The sequence below is a fragment of the Schistocerca americana genome, chromosome 2, assembly GCF_021461395.2.
Source record: "Schistocerca americana isolate TAMUIC-IGC-003095 chromosome 2, iqSchAmer2.1, whole genome shotgun sequence".
NCBI lineage: Eukaryota > Metazoa > Arthropoda > Insecta > Orthoptera > Acrididae > Schistocerca > Schistocerca americana.
Window position 1 is genome coordinate 718,522,399 of NC_060120.1, and position 20,733 is coordinate 718,543,131.

Sequence of the window (20,733 nt, forward strand, 5' to 3'; positions counted from 1 at the left end):
GACCCCGCGCATTTCACTGGGTAGAGGAAGGTTCAAAGTACCCTTATCATGAGTGCCATGCGTTGATCGAGAAACATTAAAACGGTACTCCATTTCATTCCAGATATGAGTCAGCTGGTCCATCTTCACTAAATCGACAGCTTTGAAGATCAGCTGCCGTAGGCGGGACGAAAACTGGGTTTTCTTTCTGCTCACAAAGCAAAAAAATGACGAAATATAGATGCTGACCTGGGAGAGCAAAAGCAATAAACAGGATCTTGTTGTCCACCGCTTCCAGCCCAAAGTTGTGGGATGGTGGTGTTAAGATAACGCCGCACTTCAAAGTGAAAGCAAAAAACGCGGCACAGCATGCTTGAAAAGGAAATCAGTTTAATCTTTGTGAAGAGAAAACAAACAGTTTTGCAACGTGTCCAGGTATGACATTCCTGTCACAGTTTCCTTCACAAAACGAAATATCCTAAACCTCTGTGAACAGAAACAGCACAAAGCACATCCGCATTTGGTGAGCCTTTTCCGTGTTTCACGGCGATTGAAAAGTGGAAAAACGTTGCGTGCAGTGACGAATCACAGTACACAATGTGGCTATCCGATGGCAGGGTGTGGGAGTGGCGAATTTCCGGTGAACGACATCTGCCAGCGTGTGTAGTGCCAACAGTAAAATTCGGCGGCGGTAGTGTTATGGTGTGGTCGTGTTTTTCATGGAGGGGGCTTGCACCCCATGTTGCTTTGCGTGGCACTATCACAGCACAGGCCTACTTTGATGTTTTAAGCACCATCTTGCTTCCCACTGTTCGAGAGCAATTCGAGGATGGCGATTGCATCTTTCAACACGATAGAGCGAGTTCATAATGCATGGCCTGTGGCGGAATGGTTACACGGCAATAACATCCCTGTAATGGACTGGCTTGCACAGAGTCCTGGGGTGAACCCTATAGAACACCTTTGGGATATTTTGGAACGCCTACCTCTTGCCAGGCCTCAATGACCGACATCGATACCTCCCCTCAGTGCAGCACTCTGTGAAGGATAGGCTGCCATACCCCAAGAAACCTTCCAGCACCTGAATGAACGTGTTTCTGCGAGAGTGGAACCTGTCATCAAGGTTAAGGGTGGGCCAACACCATACTGAATTCCAACGTTACCGATGGAGGGCTCCACGAACTTGTAAGTCTTTTTCAGCCAGGTATCCGGCTGACATGGTCGCCGCGACGAGATTGCTGCAATAACTGTCACATGTAAGGCTGTATGTGCAGGTGTCATTTCAGAACACTCCACACCATTGTTTGAGGAAACTGAAGTTCCTGGCCTGCACGTGTTGTGGACTTGTTGTTGAGGACTCCGGATGCGCTCGACGTCTTCAAGAGACGTGCGTGGCCGACCAGCGTTCTTCCCTTTGCATCTGCAATTAGCTTCCAAGAATTTTATACGCCACTCATAAATATACTTGCGCAGAAACGGTTTCTTGCTGAATAAACGACGGAATGCTCTTTTTACTTGAGCAGTGGATTGACTTGGCGTAAATTCCAACACACGAAATGATTTCTCTTGTGGGTTAGTCGCTATGTTGTTACAAACAAACAGTAACGTAGCTATATCAAAAATTTAAATTTTCCTGTAACCAGTGATAAGTACAATGTGTTTCTATCTGTTGTAGTTTGTCAGTAATAAGGATTTGAAATTTGCATTTATGTGCCTATGAATGTGCCTATAAATGTATGCATAAATGAGAAGTCAGCAGACATTCATCCGATATACATCTGATCATACTTATTCTGTTAGTATGTAGAATTTGATAGCCGTTTTGTAAAGAATATTGAATAACACATAATATTTAGACATTTGTCTTCACAATTACAGTAAATTTTTTTGGATACATTGCAACCAAAGCTACTATCCGAACTATTTGCTGTACACAGCGGACTTTCATTATGTCGTATGGCTGGTGCTAAACCAATGCACTAAAACTAACTTTTTCGACGCCATATATAGGATGCAGTCTTTCGTCCCTACTGTTCAATCTCTATCACTAGGAAATAATGACGGAAATAAAAGTAAGGCTCTGCAGTGGGTTTTAAAATTCGGGGTAAAGGGATATCAGTGATGAGATTCGCAGATGACTGTCGTCAGTGAAAATAAGGAAGAATTATGGGTCTTTTGATTAGAATAAACAGACTAATGAGTACAGAACAAAGATGAAGGTAATGAGAAATAGCTGAAATGAAACTAGTGATACACACATTGAAATTTGGGACCAGGAAGTGTGACGAAGTTAAGAAATTTTTGTACTTCGGAAGCAAGATAGCACATGACAGACAGAGTAAGGAGGATCCGAAAACCAAATCACCATACCTAAAAGGGGGAAGGGCTATATCCAAATGTAAGAGAAATCTACTAGTACCAAATATCGGAATTTATCTGAGGAGGAAATTTCCGACAGTGCAAAGTACTTTACGGCGGTCAAGCACGGACTACGGGAAAATTAGAAAAGATGAGAATCGAAGAGGTTCAACTGTGGTTTTACATAAGGATATTGAAAATTAAATGGCCTGATGAAGTAAGGAACGAGTAGGTTTTTCGCAGAACAGTGAAGAACGGATCTTCTTGAAGAAGAAGGCACGGGGCGGTAGGAGACATGTTAAAAAATTGAGGCATGCGTTCCATGGTACTAGAGGAAGCTATGAAGGGAGAAAACTGTGCGGGAACAAAAATGGTGTAAAACATCCAACAAATAAGTGATGACGCAGGGTGCAAGTGCTATTCTGAGATGAAGAGCTTAACGCAGGTGTGGAATACGTTACTGGTCACGCCGATCCTGTCAGAAGATTGATAATAATAGTAAAAAAACTCACACACGTGTCGCTACTCGTGGCCATAGGCATGGCCTACCAGTCTAGTGCGTGTATTGTATGATGACAACGTATTTGATGCAGCCTAGACTCATTCTGTGGGGTCGTTTGGGGTGTACGTATGTGTTTATGTAGTAATCTCAATGGCTTCCTGTAATGCATCTTTTCCTCACTTTTATTTATGGGGATACTGACAAGAAATGTCAAGTCAAAAGCGACATAGCCACACAAATATTTAAGTGAATTATGACTGTCACACATTTTCTTCTTAAGAGGCTGATTGTCATTTCTCAAACGACGAAGTTCTCAATAACAAAAATAGTAGAAACAGAAGTTTTTCGGCCTTACATTTTGTCACTTCTGTTACGGTAAACATATTGCAAGCTGCCCAACATTTAGCTAAGGATCCGTGAATATTCTGTGTTTGTGGACCAGTCGGATCCCATTGCTACAATGAATTCTACTTCGCCATGGTTGAAACACCACAGAAAAGTCTCACCACCACCTGCTGTACATCCCCGTGTTACGGGGTAGAAGGTAGTAAAATGGCGCATGTTTAAAGAAGGCAGATGAACAGTCTAAGAAAAATGTACTGTGAAACTTAGAAGATAGGAAAATTAGTGTTTAACACCCCATCGATAATGACGTCATCGGAGCACGAGTTCGGCCTAGTGATAGATGAGGAAAGAAACCAGACCTGCCCTCTGCAAGTATCAATTCCGTCATTTACTTGGAAGGATTTAGATAAGTCAGGGAAGACCGAAATGTGGATGGCGGGCCGGTAATTTGAACTCCAGAGTGGGAGTCCAGAGCGAATCTTAGAATGGGTTCCAGCAGCTATTCAGCCTGAGACCGGTTTCAAGGGAGGAGTTGGGGCGGATACACAGGCGATCGGCCGTGGCGCTGATGTGTAATCGATGGCGATCGCTGATGAGTCGAAGTCAGCGACGTGATGGATGGTGCCGTCTGAACCTGCTGACGCTATCTGGCTCCAAGTACTAGACGCGCCGCAGAGCCACAGCTTTCTGGGAAGCGTGTACTGCTCAGCGTCTACTGTCGACTTCGGCCGAATCTTGTTGTTTCGCTTGTTCGTATATACTGTAAGTTTACGCGGTCCGCAAAAGGAGAAAGATAAACGATTGACCTAAAATATGAAAGGAAGAAATTTCAGAAGCAGTCGAAAAAAGCGAGTATTATGTCTAAAAATGATACAAAACTGCAGAAAAAGCATCTTCTCTCCATGATTCAGCGGATATTCTGTAAAACTTCCTCATGTGAAACGCAGCTTTCATTCTCATACGGTATCTTGGCAAAGAGTAGGTGCAGACTGAACAGCTGGATTCCGTCGTCTTCCAGTCCCGAAAGGGAAGGATATTATTTGCAAACTCAGTCCTTGTGTTGAGAAGGACGTTCGTATACGCTGTATATTTCGCCGGCATGTATCGTCAGTATAAGACATTCAAAAAGTGATGCGTAATTGGTCCTGGGTCTTAATGGTTATCAAACAGCTAAGCTCCTTCTACTGGCGCTGTCGCACCACTCACTCCTGACCGGCCGTCGTGTAAGCCTCTGCCAGTGGCATCATTGGGATGCGGTTTCGAGGGTTATGGGGTCAGCACAACTCAGTCCCGACTGGTCAGCTTCCTATACCTTGGACTCGCTACTACTCGGTCAGGTAGTTCCTGAGTTGGCATCACGAGGCTGAGCTCACCCCGTTCCAGTCCGCCCACCTCAGAAAAATCCATTGCAGCACTGGGAATCGGGCTCCAGTTCTTCGAGTAGTGGTCAGACACTCTGACCACTTAACTATGGACAACTTTACAAGGACGTTATTAAGATCACCACCAACTAAGCTGACCTATCGTTTTCCGAAACACCGCATTGCCATGAGATAAATACTCTGTCACTGATTTTAACAACTAAGAATTCGACGGCGGAAGATTGAACACAGTTGTCATAACACGTTATGGACGAGAATTTAAATGACACAATTCGTAAACAATTCGACTTGCGTAATATGTTTACATTTAAGAGAGGGACAAGAAATACGTTTCTGATGAATGAACCGTTCTGAATTTGTAACTCTTTCGTTTCGGACTGTTGGAATGTGTCAACAGTAACAGCTGTCGTGTGTTTTGCAGAGTACCTGCAGTACACGGACTGCTACCGCGCCATCTCGGATGACTGGACGGAGTGTGCGGACCGCTTCATGACGCTTGTGAATGAGGACACGGCCGCGCTCAAGGACAGGCACACCCGCATGCTGGAACTCTGCTGGTGAGCACCACTCCTCCTCACATTCACCGTGCTGTGCTCTCCGTGATCAGCTGACGTTGGGGCAGCTCTCTGGATAAGAGGAATTCAAAGCTGTTTGTTTTAAGACTACAACAAAATATTTGTAAAAAGTCATTTACTTTTTCATAGGATTTCTCTTCTGGTGTTTCATACTTTTTCTCGTAATTAAGAAAGTAATTTTCGGGAAAAAATGCAATGCAAGTAGGAAAGAACACTCATATCGTACTGCACTCTGTTCAAAATCACTTTAGGGCTGACACAACTGAAAGTGCAGCGGAGGCGTTGAACAAACCTGTCGCATCCCTCACGGGACACGCGGATAGCCTTGCGTTTCATTAACCTCGATCAGACTCGCAAATTATTCGATGTACAAAGATGGAACTGGTATCATTGCGTTCTCGAAGTCCTGCACTATGTTTTCATCTTTGTATATTTACCACAGCAAAATTTTAACATTATTTGCAGCAACTTCACGAAACTACATTTCCCGAAGATGTTAGCTTTTTTGGCAAGCGAAAAATTTAGTTACTGTTGTTAGGTGTAGTGCCCACGTTAAAGAAACTGAATCTTAGCGCTCGCCCATAAAGAGCTTATCAGTCGTCCGTTGTAGTTCAATACGAAAAAAGACCACTAGTTTCGCAGTTAACCTGTCTCTACTTTTTCTGTTTAGTCGTAGCGACAGCTCAGGCTGTTCTGCTTTATAACAAAGTCGGACCGCCTCGAAAGTACTTGCCTCCTTAAGGATGGTAATTTGCAGAGTGTCGGCTGTTCCTGTCTGCGACGTAGGGCTAACTGCAAGCAACAGGTCGTATCATATCCGCCGCAAATAAATCTACTTTCATAATCCGCTTTTGCAAACAGCATTTTTTTTCCGATACTGTATAGCTTCAATAATTTTATAGCGTCCATTTCATTCTCAGACAATTGCTTTAAAACTTCACAACAGTATTTTGTTTCATATTCAGAGCTGCAGCAGTTCTTTCGCAGATGCGCGAGCCTCTGTTGTTTCTCTTTTCCCTCAAATTTGATACGTGACGATGAGAGTGTTTCTCTCAGCTGACAAACGTTAATATTCTGACAAGAGAATGACGTGGAACGTTTTTACAAATAACATGTGATGAACATACTTTTCACTTTGTTAAGTGTCACGTAACAAACAACAATAACAAAAACAAGAAAATAATACTAACCACAACAGTATGCAACTAAAGCAGATATCAAGCGTGACGAACGCTCACACAGGATACCATGCTGCCTCCACCTGAAGCCGTTGAAAAGATGACAAAGCGAAGCTCTGCCGTGGTGGAGGGTGAAGGATTGCAACCGCGGGAGGTCGCTGAACCCACAGGTGGGGTGCTGAATCCGCACCGTGCCTTCACGTGAAACTCGCCCCACTACTCTCATCGTGGCTCTCACCCTGCAGTAATTCTTAATGGAGTATGATACTTGAAAGACTGATTGTGCAGTAGAAATACTTTCATCGAGAAGTAGTAATGCATTGTGAAGTGTTTAACTTTGTACTTTGTCTCTTTTTCTCTTTTTGGTATTTGTAGACATATTCTGAAAAACAGTATGTTTAATATTTTCCCAAATCTGTTTAACCACTACAGTGTTACTGTCAGTAATATTTATATACCTCGTTTTACCTTATTATTTTCCTGAATCTTAGTACTAATATTTCAAACAAATATTGCGCTATTGGCTTTAATGCTTACATTTCTCCTTATACTATATATATATATACTGAAACTGCGAGCGAAAATGTGGTGTACGAAGGCCGCGAATCGAATACAGGTGCATTGCTTACCAAGCAGGTGCGTCAGTCACTAAGCCACCTTGGCGTATCGGTTCACACATCTGCACGGATTACCTGGCACACCTCCCTCTTCGATGCAAATTCTCACTGCCACTCAATCTACTTTAAATTCCCCCTTACACACGAACAGAATTGCCGAGGCTCTCCGTGTACTGGAATAGTAGCTTCAGCGTCGAATGTAAATTTCATTTGTATAAGGTGTATCCTCCATTTACGTTCGATGTCAAGGTGCCACATGAACAATATCAGCAATTCTGTTCGTGTGTAAGGGGGAATTTAACGTGGACTGAGCGGCAGTGAGAATTTGGATAGAGGAGAGAGGCGTGCTAGGCTAATCAGTGCATTTGTGTGAACCGATATGCCAAGGTGGCTTAGTGGCTGACGCACCTGCCTAATAAAGAATAGAAGCGGTTTCGTTTGCCGACCTTGGTACAAATTTTCACTCGGCGCTTCAGTCCATATACATAAAGTAGTGTCTGCATGAGACCAATAAAGTCTCTGAAATTGTTTTATTTCATTTATATTACTATTTACTTCTATTATTATTTTTCTGTTACCATTAATATTATTGGCCAACGGCCTTGCCGCAGTGGTAAGACCGGTTCCCGTCAGATCAGCGAAGTTAGGTGCTGTCGGTCTTTGCTAGCACTTTGATGGATGACCGTCCAGAGTGTCGAGCGCTGTTGGCAAGCGGGGTTCACTCTGCCCTCGTGAGGCAAACTGAGGAGCTATTTTATTGAGGAGTATGGGCCCCGGTCGCGGAAACTGACATACGGCCGGGAGAGCGGTATGCTGACCACATGCCCCTCCAAATCCGCATCCAGTGACGCCTGAACGCCGAGGATGACACGGCGGCCGGACATTACCGTTGGACATTCATGGCCTGTTCTGGCGGAGTTTTTTTAGTTTTCTTGCCGTTATTGATGTGACGAAACTATGAGAGATTTGCCAATTGTGTGTGTATGCTTGGTGACCTTGATGAATATAGTACGAAAACAAGATTTTTACTGAGAAAGTTCGAAGCATTTCGTATACACAAAATCTTCAAACACTCCAGATGTTCTCCTGCATTTCTTGCTGGAGACACATTTCTGAATCAGGATACATCGTACGACGACTCAGTTACACTTTGAGAACCGTAGCTGTGACGAACTTTCTGACTGTTTAGTGTATGTACGTTAGGCTCCATGGTAATGGATTTATTCTGGATGTGGATGATGCTTTATACGAGAAAATTGTAATTTTGAGCAGATATGGCTTCGGTAAGGACTGCTGATTTCAGTTTTACTGCTCTGTGGTTTAATTCATATGGTTTTCTGGAGTAAACTGGACTTCAGGAATTAAATTTTCAGTTGTTCAGAATCTGACAACTGAATTAAACTTTGGTATTCGTCTATTCCATATACAGGGCGACCACATATAAAGTTATCAAGGCAGTACAGATTGTAACACTGGATGACTGGCTATAAGGAGAATATGAAAGACCTTTAAATCGTATCAGAAGAAACACAGAACTAATCAAGATAAAACAAATTCTGGTTACGTGGGCTTTCCGACCGTGGTGGTTCCGAACATGTTATGGACGCCACAGGAACCGTGAGACTTCCAACCAAGCAGTTTTGCATCGTGAGGTTTTGGACCAGCGACTCCCCCACTTCTGATTTTCACCGGTCGTTCACCGGCGGATGTGTTGTCACAGTCTGTCAAGCGGTGCCCTCGCCTACAGCCTCCGTTTCCCTATGGTTTCGTAGCCCTAAGCTACTTGATTTCTATACAATGTGAGTAATTGAAATGATTATAATAACAAAAGGGAAGTCAAAGCCTTGTCAAGAATGCCCATCGCTATCGGTTGCACGGAAAATGTGATCAGTATACGAACTGGTTGTGCGTGAATTCCGAACAGATTAAGTGTCAAGGCCGTTTAAAAGTAACAAATGGCAGAATCATGGCTAAACAGCAACAGTTTTGCCCATCTGGCAAAGCAGATGTGCAGATTAAGAAACGCATGCGTGACTGCAGGAAAAGACACCATGAAGAGAAGAGAATGCCGGTTTCCTACATTATTAATGAGGAATTTCACGATTTGAAAAATGCAGTTTTAGATTTCAGGGCAAATATGCCAAATTATGAGAACAAGACAACACCGTGTAAAGCAAAAAGGGGCGCTGCTGGGAAGACACAGAACCTTGGAATATGTTCGGAGATTCAGCTAAGCGAAGATATTTCGAAATTAAGTGAATAAAATGTAACAAATTTCTGACAATTGGTGACAAGTCTGTTCCTAATAACTCTTGGTACTGTGAAGAAACGGAGAAAAATCTTGTGCATAAATGGAACTACTCTAACAGACGAGACGTTTGACTGTTCAAACGGCTGTACACCATACGCGTTGACTTTGGAAGCAGACGAAGACATTTTCTGATTTATTTGCTTTGTTTCTAGACAATAGTCAAAATACAGAAGAAACAATTTTTCTGAATTAAGAACTAAAATGCCTACCTGGGCACTGAAAATTGTAGTGCTTGACTCTGCAAAGTCTGCAGTTAAATCTATGAAAACGGTATTTCCCTAAACATCCCTTTCTGGCGGACATTTTGACTTCAAGCTATATTGTCGGGATAATAGGGTTAACGGAGAAATGCAGGGATGGATAAAATGGTTCAAATAGCTCTGAGCACTATGGGACTTAACATCGGAGGTCATCAGTCCCCTATAGCTTAGAGCTACTTAAACCTAACTAACCTAAGGACATCACACACATCCATGCCCGAGGCAGGATTCGAACCTGCGACCGTAGCAGTCGCGCGCTTCCGGACTGAAGCGCCTAGAACCGCTCGGCCACACCGGCCGACTGCAGGGATAGAGAAGATATCCTACTGCTTTGCTGCATATGTACTGCAGTGACGCGTATTCCAACAAACAGTTTCAATAAAGCGTGGATGACAATAATGGACGAAATGCTGACTTGAGAAAACGTCAAAAAATTCACCGACTATATTATGGTCAACCAATGGATGGAAAATCCTAGTTTAACTACTGAACTACGGAATGTTTCTAGCTAGTTGCACAGGACCACGAATGGGTTCAAATGGGTCTGAGCACTATGGGACATAATATAGGAGGTCATCAGTCCCCTACAACTTAGAACTACTTAAACGTAACTAACCTAAGGACATCACACACATCCATGCCTGAGGCAGGATACGAACCTGCGACCGTAGCAGTCGCGCGGTTCCGGACTGGAGCGCCTACAACCGCTCGGCCACCAACGCCAGCCCACGAATGGGTGTAGAAGGTTGTGATAGGAAGCTAAACTCCTCAGTAAATCAAAAATATACGCTACATTTGAAATTAAAAGAGATTCCAATAGCATGTGTTTTCAAAAAGGATGTTTAAAATCTTTCTTACAAAAAATTGAGTGAGAGATTAAAATTCTTAAAATGAGACGGGAAAGTGTAATCAAGAATCAATGATTACAAGTTAAAATTTCGTAAAATATGATCCTACTTTAACAGACGAAACATGAAGGATCCTTTTATAATATGTTGATAAAAAGTTTTCCACCGTCCAAATAGCTGCTAAAGTGTGTTGGCGTAGACACTGCGGGAGTGAGGGATGAAAGGATAAGCCATATTAAACAAAATAAAATGACTTTACTATGAAATTAAAGCAAAACAATAACCAAAATAATGGCCGTCTCTCCTAAAGTACTCATCTTCAGCCATCTGTGAAACCAAAATCAGCCTTGTCACATCATCCTGTGGTCCGGACATTGCTACTCAAGCCGTCTTTGACGGTAGCCTTCTTAAGGTCATCCAGTGAGTGAGGAGTATCCCTGCGATGAGTGACAAGCATTGCAAGTTGCAGCCGGTGACAAACATGCTTAACATGTCAGCTGACATAGCAGGTCATTTCATTCGAGTGATTTCAAATGAATGCAGTATGCTCCTACATTATCGTCTTCAAAGACGAACCCAGCGCTGAGATGTAATCACACTCAAAAAAGAAAAATTTAAAAAAAGCTATGTGCTATGTGCAGTCCCAAGCCTGAATAAAACTTGAAGGGATGTACTTATTAGAAAATGGTCGCCAGAGCCTCTCCCACTATCGAGGCTTCCTTTGACGTTCAGAAAACCCTCGGCTAAAATATTTGTGGTCGGGAACTCCACTTTGACGCGACGGGCCGCAAAGCTTACGACCGGAAAGAGCACGACACCCTTTGTTCAAACTGGTTTGAATGCTGATCAGATTCAATTGTGAAAACTAATTTCTCACCAACGAGGTGTTCCAGAAACGAAAAAGAAGGAGTTGATAGTAACTACGGGGAAGGCATTCTGTGATGTAAAAGTGATACCTCTCACTTATTTTTCGTAGTTGCCTAATAATAGGCAAGCCGTCCGCAAAGAGAATATGCGAGAAATGGTCAGCTTAACAAAGTAGTCATAATAATGATAGAAATAATAATAATAAAACTCACGGTAGTGCAATTGTCCACAGAGGTGCTTGAGCTATGGAAGAACTGAGAGATTTCAAACAACCATTTATTCGCACCATATTTCTCATCCTCTGCCGTCCCTATATTCACTCACCTAAGGATGTGTAAACAAAAAAACTTCTCCGTTCTGGTCTCCGACTGGCTAACCGGGACCGATCGACTGCCATGTCATCCTCAGCCAGTGGCGTCATTTGGGTGCGATACGGACGGGCATGGAGTCAAAATGCCACTCTGCCAGCCGTTGATGGCTTTGCAAACTTTGGAGCCGCTGCTTCCATTCACAGAACTCAACTCTTGAATTAGTCTTACGAGTCTGAATGGGCCAAAGAAAAACCGCTGACAGAAACGGTAGTCACTTGCGCTGACTGGTCACTTGAAGATATAAGGGTGTATCAGAAAGAATCATACGATTTAAAAAAAATCATAACTATTATGTTATTTGAGATAAATGCGTGACAACGTACTGTTGGAAAGAACAAACTCTCGAGCCTTACGTGGTTCCCGCTAGGTAAGAGCAGTGTGTAGCCACTTCAGTTCTAGTAAACTGGTATCGGAACAACAGAAAGCGTATTGTGTTCTACGTTTTGCGCAGTGCGGGTTAGTAATAATTGTTCAGCGTGACTTTCGGACTAGGTATAGTGTGGCTCCTCTTATTACACAGAGCATTAGACAATGGCATGAACAATTCCGAGAAACGGGTTGTTTGTGTAAAGGCAAATGGCCGGCTGTCACCGAGTATCTGTCACAGACATCCAACGCATCCGCCATAGTTTCACAAGCAGTCCGCAGAAATCCGTTCGCGGTGCAGCTCGACAGCTCAGCATGGCCCCAATATCCGTCTGGGCTGTGCTGCGTCGACGTTTACACATGAAACCATATGAAACTCAGCTACTGCAAGCTCTTCGTGGTGACAAACAACAACGTGTCGAATTTTGTAATTTCGTTCGTGGCTTAGTGTTTAGTGACGAGGCAAAATTCCACTTAAATGGAAAGTTGGAACGTCGTAATGTAGGAATATGGGGTACGGAACAACCACATGAAGTTGTGCTATATGTGAGGGACTCTCCAAAACTTAATGTGTTTTGTGCAGCTTCATGGGAAAATCTGTATGGTCCATTTTTCTTTGCCGAGAACATTGTTGCAGGAAGCACATATATCAATGTACTTGAGAACTTCCTTTCTCAACAGTTGGAGACCTATTCGAACAACTTCATTTACCAACAGGACGGGGCACCGCCACACTGGCATCTGGAAGCGCGGAAATTTTTAAATCAAAAGATTACTGAACGATGGATCCTTCGTAGTAGACCAAATGACTCATCCTCACAGTACTGGCCTCCAAGGTCACTGGACCTTACTATACGTGATTATTTCTTGTGGGAGTTTTTAAGACTGTTTATGTGCCTCCGTTACCAACAACAATGAATGAACTGAGAAATCGCATAACAGCCGCTATGGAAGCTGTAACTCAAGACATGCTCGCTGCAGTGTGGGAACAATCTGAATACAGCACTGACATATGCCTTGCATCTCAAGGGGGGCATATTGAACACCTATGAAAAGGTATGAAAAAAAAAACTTTTTTAATTTCCCGTTCATCAGAAAACAAAATTCATTGTGTATGTTTATTAGTTTAAAATATTTAAGTCCACTGAAGAAGTTATGGTAACATTTAACTGTATATATGCAAGCGTAAACATCTGTGATCTTTGTCCCTTCCATAAAAAGTTTGAATGTACGTAACATCGTAGTTTTTTTGTTTACAAATCTGTTTCGCTCGCTTTACAAGCCGCATCTACAGGGTGCTGTATCCTGCATGAGTTAACAAATCACCTTGACAATGGCCGCCTGCAACAGAGACCGAAACGCTGTTTTGAAGATTTTAGTGAATGGTTTGAAGGCGTTTCGAATCCGCAGATTAGGGTTGATTTTTAGCGTCAAGACAATTATTGCTACCTAAACGTGTACTAGGTGTGTTAACTTTTCGCTTTTCTTCTTCTTCTTCTCCTTCTCTGCTGCGTAGCGTTGCTCCCGCTTGTCTGCCTCATTTCGTGGATGTACTGGACCAAGTGCTCGCCGATCTCTCGAGTGGTCTTCCAGGTAGTCGTTTCCCACGCGCCCGTGCGTGTTTACAAAGTTTAGCTAGTTTTCAAGTGTCCAACCTTTCCATACGTTCCTCCCAATTTCCTTTCCTTGTCTTCATCGCTTTATTTGTATTTTATATTCGACACTGTTCGCTTATCAACAGCTTCCCCCCCCCTCCCCCCCCCCCCCCCCCACATGGTTACTCCCTCGATCTTTCTTATGTTCTTCATTTCCTCTACAGTTAACGTTTGTCTTATATTTTACGACCGAACGAAGCCGTGGAATGGTTAGCACACTGGATTCGAATCCGGGAGAACGACGGCTCAAATCCTTATTTAGGTTTTTCGTGTTTTCCCTAAATTGCTTCAGGCACATGCCGGAATGGTTGCTTTGAAAGGGCCCGGCCGATTTCCTTCCGCATCTTTCCCTAATCCTATGGGATCGATGACGTCGCTGAAACTTCCTGGCCGATTGAAACTGTATGCCGGACCGAGACTCGAACTCGGGACCTTTGCCTTTCGCGGGCAAGCACTCTGCCATTTGAGCTACCGAAACACGACTGACGCCCCGTCCTCACAGTTTCACTTCTGCCAGTACCTCGTCTCCTGCCTTCCACATTTTACAGAAGCTCTCCTGCGAACCTTGCAGAACTAGCACTCCTGAAATAAAGGATATTGCGAAGACATGGCCTAGCCACAGCCAGGGGTATGTTTCCAGAATGAGATTTTCACTCTGCAGCGGAGTGTGCGCTGATATGAAACTGTCTGGCAGATTAAAACGGTGTGCCGGATCGAGACTCGAACTCGGGAGCTTTGCGTTTCGCGGGAAAGTGCTCTGCCATCTGAGCTACCCAAACACGACTTCTGTAATGTCGGAGGCGAGGTACTGGCAGAAGTGAAGATGTGAGAACGGGGCGGGAGTCGTGTTTGGGTAGTTCAGATGGTAGGGCACTAGCCCGCGAAAGGCAAAGGTCCTGAGTTCGAGTCTCGATCCGGCACACAGCTTCAATCTGCCAAGAAGTTTCGTATCAGCGCACACTCCGCTGCAGAGTGAAAATCTCATTCTGATGACCCCGCTGTTTGGTGTCCTACCCCAAATCAACTAACTATCTTTTTCGTTTAAGCTCTAGTTTCTGTTGCGTATGTCATTGTTTCACACATTGTTATTTTCCCCTCAGTTGCCATAAATTTTTTTCCCCATTCAGTATTTTGCAGGCGTACAGCTACTCTTACTGCATTTGGCACTTGCTTTTCCTCTTCCATGGTTAAGTCTTTACAGCTAATATTAACAGTCCCCGGATAGTTAAACGGTTCAAATGGCTTTAAGCACTATGGGACTTAACATCTGAGGTCATCACACACATCCATGCCCGAGGAAGGATTCGAACCTGCGACCGTAGGAGCTGGGTAGTTCCGGACTGAAGCACCTAGAACCGCTCGGCCACAGTGGTCGGCTATAGTTAAAGTACGCCACTTGTTCAATTGACACATCAGCTACTTCTGAGTTACATCGTATAGGTATTTTTGATATTATTTACTCTTACTTTTTTTAGGTGAGATTTACGTGTTAATTTCTTGCATAAAACACAATTTGCCACTGTCAGGACGACATACTTTCTTCCCACCGTTGTTTCTTTTTCACTTTTGACTCATGAAGGAACACGGGTGAGTGTTTAGAGACAAGTAGTATGACAATTTTTTCAAGTGCGGAAAGCGGAGCTAGCATCATTGAGGGGACTGGCTAATGCGAGTGTTTTCGTTTTGGGGGTCGTCCAGCGCCAAGCACGGCTTCCTGGTGTGCGTGTACGTGGCGAGCCGGGCGCGCTGCCGGCGCTCCGAGGCGATGTTCCTGCAGCGCATCGGCGAGACGCTGTCCAGCCTGCAGGTGTACTCGCCGCTCTGCCGCCAGCTGGGCGTCGCCGTCTGCAGCCGCGCCTCCGCCCCTGGTGGGTCCGCCGGCGGCGCCCGCCTGGCAGTCGCTTTCGCAGCGGCCGCCGCCTGGGCCGCCGCCAGCGCCCGCAGGCTCTAACAGGTGCGGTAGGAGAGGCTCTTAACAGGTGTGCTGGGAGGAATCCAGCAATACAGTCAGAACGTAAAAGGGAATTACAATCTTCCTTTTTCTTTCTTTTGCTACTGCCTTTATCTCGCATTGCGCAGGGTCGGCAGGGTTAAGTACAGAATTGGCATGGTTAATTTTAAGGGGTGGCCGGATGCCCTTCCTACCGCCACCCCATAACCCCCCGGGACGGAATTAGTAGTGTACCCCAGCTGTCTGTGTCTAGTGTAAATCGTGAAATAGTGTGAATGTGGTTCAAATGTCTGCCGAATCGTGTGAGGCTGGACGTGGGGACCAGCCTGGTATTCACCTAGTAGTATGTGGGTAACCGCCTAAAAACACATCCAGGCTGGCTGGCACACCGGCCGTCGTCGGTAATATGCCGGGCGGATTCGATCCGGGGCCAGCGCACCTACCCGAGTCCAGGAAGCAGCGCGTTCGAGCTCTCGGCTATCCTGGCGGGTGTAAAACGGAATTACAATAATTGAGATTAAATAAGGCCTTAGGTAACATTCCATCGGAATTTCTAAAAGCATTGGGTGAAATAGCAAGGAAACGGCTGTTTAAGTCCGTATGTAGACTCTATTACACTGGAGACATACCACCAGACTTTAGGAAAAATATCATCCATTCAATTCAGAAGATAACAAGAGTAAGAGAGTGCTAGAACTATCGCGCAACAGCTTAACAACTCATGCACCCGAGCTGTTCACAAGAAAATAATGGAGATGAAAATCGAGAAACTGCTAGATGACGGTTATTTTGACTTTAGGAAAACTAAATCCGAAAACAGAGGCAGGCCTCACGTTGCGCTTGAGAGCTCAAGTAAAACTGAAGACAAATCAAGACATGTACATAGCATGTGTCAGAAATACTGAAAAAAAATAGGACTACTCTATAAGACTAATAATAATACAAGAACCAGGAGACTGCAAATTCAAGAACGAACATCATGGAATAACTTCCGTGGTGCTAGTGGAAGCTGTAGAGACTAAAAGCTGTAGCGGAAGACACGCTGGAATACATCCAGCAAAAATCTGATTACGTAGGTTGCAAGTGATATATTTTGAGATGAAGAAGTTGGCACAAAAGAATTCTTGACGACCCGCACCAAACCAGTCAGAAACTGACGAATCAGATAAAAAGACAGAATGCTGTCTATCTTTTCTTTCCTGTCTCTTCAATCTGTACATCGAAGAAGCAAAGACGGAATTGAAAAAAATGAAATGATCATATGGCATTGTTGGCCGGGAGGCCCCATGCGAGAAAATTCGGCCGCCGTATTGCAAGTCCTTTTTAGTTGACGCCACTTCGGCGACTTACGACTCAATGATGATGAAAGACACACAACACCCAGTCATCACGACGCAGAGAAATATCCCTGACCCCGCTGGGAATCGAACCCGGAACCCCCTACACGGGAAGCGAGAACGCTACCACAAGACCACGAGCTGCGGAGAAAGACGTAATTAAAATAACGGCTTAAGAGGATATTCAGGGTGAAAGGATTTGGTCATGAAGTAGACGAAGTTAGGCAGTTCTGGTACCGTGAAACCAAAATAACCCATGAAGGCCCAAACAATGAAGACATAAAACACAGAAGTCTAGTAGTATCAAACATAGTCATTCATCTGAGGAATAAATTTCTGAGAATGCCTGTTTGGAGCATGGAATTGTAGGACGGAGAATAATTGATTACAGGAAAACCGGGAAAAAAGAGAATCGAAGCTTTTAAGACGTGGTGCTACAGAAGAATGTTGAAAATAACGCTGGCAGGTAAAATAATGAATGAGATTCTCCGCAAAATCGCCGATGAAAGGAACATATGGAAAACACTGAAAAGAAGAAGGGACAGGATGATATGTGTTATCAAGGAATAGCTTCCATGGTACTAGAGGGAGCTGTAGACGGTAAAAGCAATAGAGGAAGTCACTCACTGGGACACATCCAGGAAATAATTGAGGACGTAGGTTGCTAGTGCTACTATGAGATGAAGAGGGTGGCACAAGAGAGGAAATCGTCCGCATCAAACCAGACAGAAGAGTGAGGGATCAAACAAGGAAAAAAAAAAAGAAAAAATTAGCAAGCATAGACAGGTCACAAATTTCGTTACTTTAGTTGCAAGTGGATCTCACGAAAATTATCACTGAAAATAGACAACATTGTTAACCGACAAGGAAGTCACTGTAATAGTTGCCGAAGCTACGTAATTTTTACCGTATAATATTGCCATTCGCTAAGAAAGTTGACGTTGCTGTTTAAGATATATGTAAAAATCGTAGTATCTCTTACTATACTCAGTATTCTTTCCTACAACAATCGTTCATCCAAAGAATCCAAAGATACCCTTGTGCTGCCCATTTTTAGAGTTAGCTCTCGACTTAAAAAGTAAATCGTGTATTCCTACATCCTTATAGACACCTTCGTAAAGTGGTTTTGATTACGGACTTCAAGACGATATATGCGATTTAGTTTGTTTAAAAGCCAGACCGAGGTTCAAATCCCTGTGTGGCATCCACAGATTGGCTTTCCGTGATGACCTTAAATGAATCACGATGAATGCCTGGATGGTTCCTGCCGGTCTCCTTCCGTACCCTTCCCCAATCCGAGTTCGTATTCCGTCCTTAATGAGTTCTTCATCGACGTAAAGTAAAATATAATATTCCTGTTCTCTCGCTAAAAATGTTTTACGATCTTACCACTCACACACTTTCGCAAATTATAATAGATCTTCTATACCTACATATGTATTTTCTCTATCTTTCCTGCTTATGTAGTTGGCATGTACGCTCACGAACACCACAATTTTTGTCACTTATTCTGTTCACAAACTTTGATTCCCTAAGGCAAAGTTGTGCACAGTGACTATATATTGTTATAAGGAAAGATAGGTACACAGCTACCAGTCGCAGGCCCGTTCCCACAGCTGAAAGCTGTATCTGCAACAATAATAAGTAACCAATGGGACTGCGGCTGATTGCTGCGTTGCTAGCTTTCCTAATACGATATTTATTTGGTTTCATTTGTAAGTAGCGCACTGTTCTCTCATTAGTGTCTCTAATATATGAATACAAAAATGTATTCTTACAACACTTCTCTGTGTTCTTTGCAGGTTTTTAGAGACACAGTCGGCATTTATACTTTCAACATGTTACCAACATCCTCCTGTGAAAAATGGACATACGCAAACCTTTTCTGAGAATATGCGTTGAACGAAGTGTGAGAAGTCTGAGGGAAAATGGCACCCCCTGGAAAGAGGTTCGTTTCGTCAAGAAGAGTCGTCTTTTCGCTGTTGTGCCAGCATGACGTGTTGGTCTCACATTGGTTTGGAGATGAACGATGGCTGCCGAACGCACAAGACACCGGCTGACCGATGTCGGCGCTCACTTTCAAAGTGCCCTGTCCCAATTTTAATTCTATCTTCTGTAAAGCGAAATGTTTTACATCTATCATTGTAATTTACTATTTATAAACTTAGAAAACTGTAACACGTCACATGTACCAATTCCTAAATCTGTTAAACAAAATAATCACTGGGTAATCATCATTGCTATGTGAAGTAGAAACAGTAGGGCCATAGTTTCCGACAAGCTTCTCTGTTTACTCCTCTGTAACCATACGAGACTGCGCCGAAAATACAGCCTCATTAATAAGTGTTATTAAATTTTCGTAACACAACGGTCGCATGTACGTGTTAAAAACAGTTTGCAGAAGAGGCAATGCTGTCACGTCATAACCAACTGAAACGTTTTATTTATTGTTTCCCTGAAATTCATATCGTTCTCCCCGTGTTTGTTTTGTAATTATGGACTGTGAATGTAGACAAGCTCTGTCCCCTTTATGATTGTCTGCACACGTGCCACCTTATTGTACAATTACAAGTGAGATAATACACTCTCTTTACTTAAATTTTATCGTAGAATCTTCCAGTGCATTTTATGAAAATTCTTTTCAGAACGTTTCTTTCACTTATTTTATAAGGAAGCTACATTGTACAAAACAATTTGAATTGTGTGGCATATGTACTGTTTTGCTCTGATGGTATCTTACAATAAACAGTTTTATTGAACGTGCTATATTCTTAGGCTTGTAGATATGTGGCTACTACCACAGACTGCTATATGAAGCCCTTTATAAACAACATTTAAATGTAACTAACATGAACTGCTATCGACACGAAGGAAAATCTACGGATGACTTTTAGCTGTGTAGGTATGTGTCTAACACACAAACCATTGCATGATATAGTTGATGTACAGCGTGATTATTATTAACGTATAAAAATCCCCGAAGTGACGTAGATGACACTGAAATAAGTAATTTGATGTAATACACGTGGGGCGAAAAGCTTGGAAATACCCAGAATTTAATGAGAAATGTTGAGCATGTGACGTCCTCAGAGGACGTACCTCGCCACACGTGCAACGGTAGAACCTATCGGTCTGTCATACCTCATCATCCCTACCCAAGTCACGTATTCATGTAGGTGTGGCTCCGAGCCTACACGTACGGCTTCAGCGCGTGGGGCTCAGGCTTCGAGTCTTGCGTCTGGCAGTCAGTAATTTTTTTTATTGTTTCAGACAAATATGTGATTACATTGAGGTCTGATTTTCTATTTTATTTATCGGTTTCGCGGTCTCCACTGGTCTATCACAAAGTGCAATACAACAACAACCTAGCTTATTGCGTCACAATTACATGCGTATCTGCTTCCGAACTGTGTCGCTACCAGTAAACGATCTATGTTCTCTTTACTAAATAAAGTCCGTAAACAAAAATTGAAGGGACAAAAGGAAAGAAACACAAAATATAAACAGCATTTGCCCTGTTACAGGGATGACAATAATTTTGCAATTTCTACGTTTACGTCAGATCACATTTACGAAAAGTGCTCTAGCTTAGCGAACAATGTGCAGCACTGCCCGCTACCGGTGAAGGTAGGATCGACAAGCCCAACCCCAGCACGTGTGGTGAGGTACGTCATCTGGTGACTCAAATGTTCAACATTTGGCATCCACTTCGGCGTATTTTCCGTTTGCGGCCCATGACTTTTATACTAAATTACTTGTCTGAAGGTCATGTACGTCGCTTCGAGGGTTTCCAAACGTTAATAAAAATAGCCCTATATACCATTTGTCTTT

General features: G+C 43.4%; 1 protein-coding gene across 1 annotated transcript in view; it reads left to right on the top strand.

Moving 5' to 3' along the window:
- Positions 1 to 19,622, top strand: part of LOC124594375 — a 74,984-nt gene extending 55,362 nt beyond the window's left edge. The window contains exons 5-7 of the mRNA XM_047132744.1: positions 4,988 to 5,123; positions 15,313 to 15,568; positions 18,705 to 19,622. Coding sequence (XP_046988700.1) covers positions 4,988 to 5,123; positions 15,313 to 15,565 — 389 coding nt within the window. The 3' untranslated portion in view covers positions 15,566 to 15,568; positions 18,705 to 19,622. The remainder of the gene's footprint in view (positions 1 to 4,987; positions 5,124 to 15,312; positions 15,569 to 18,704) is intronic.
- Positions 19,623 to 20,733: the final 1,111 nt, after the last annotated feature.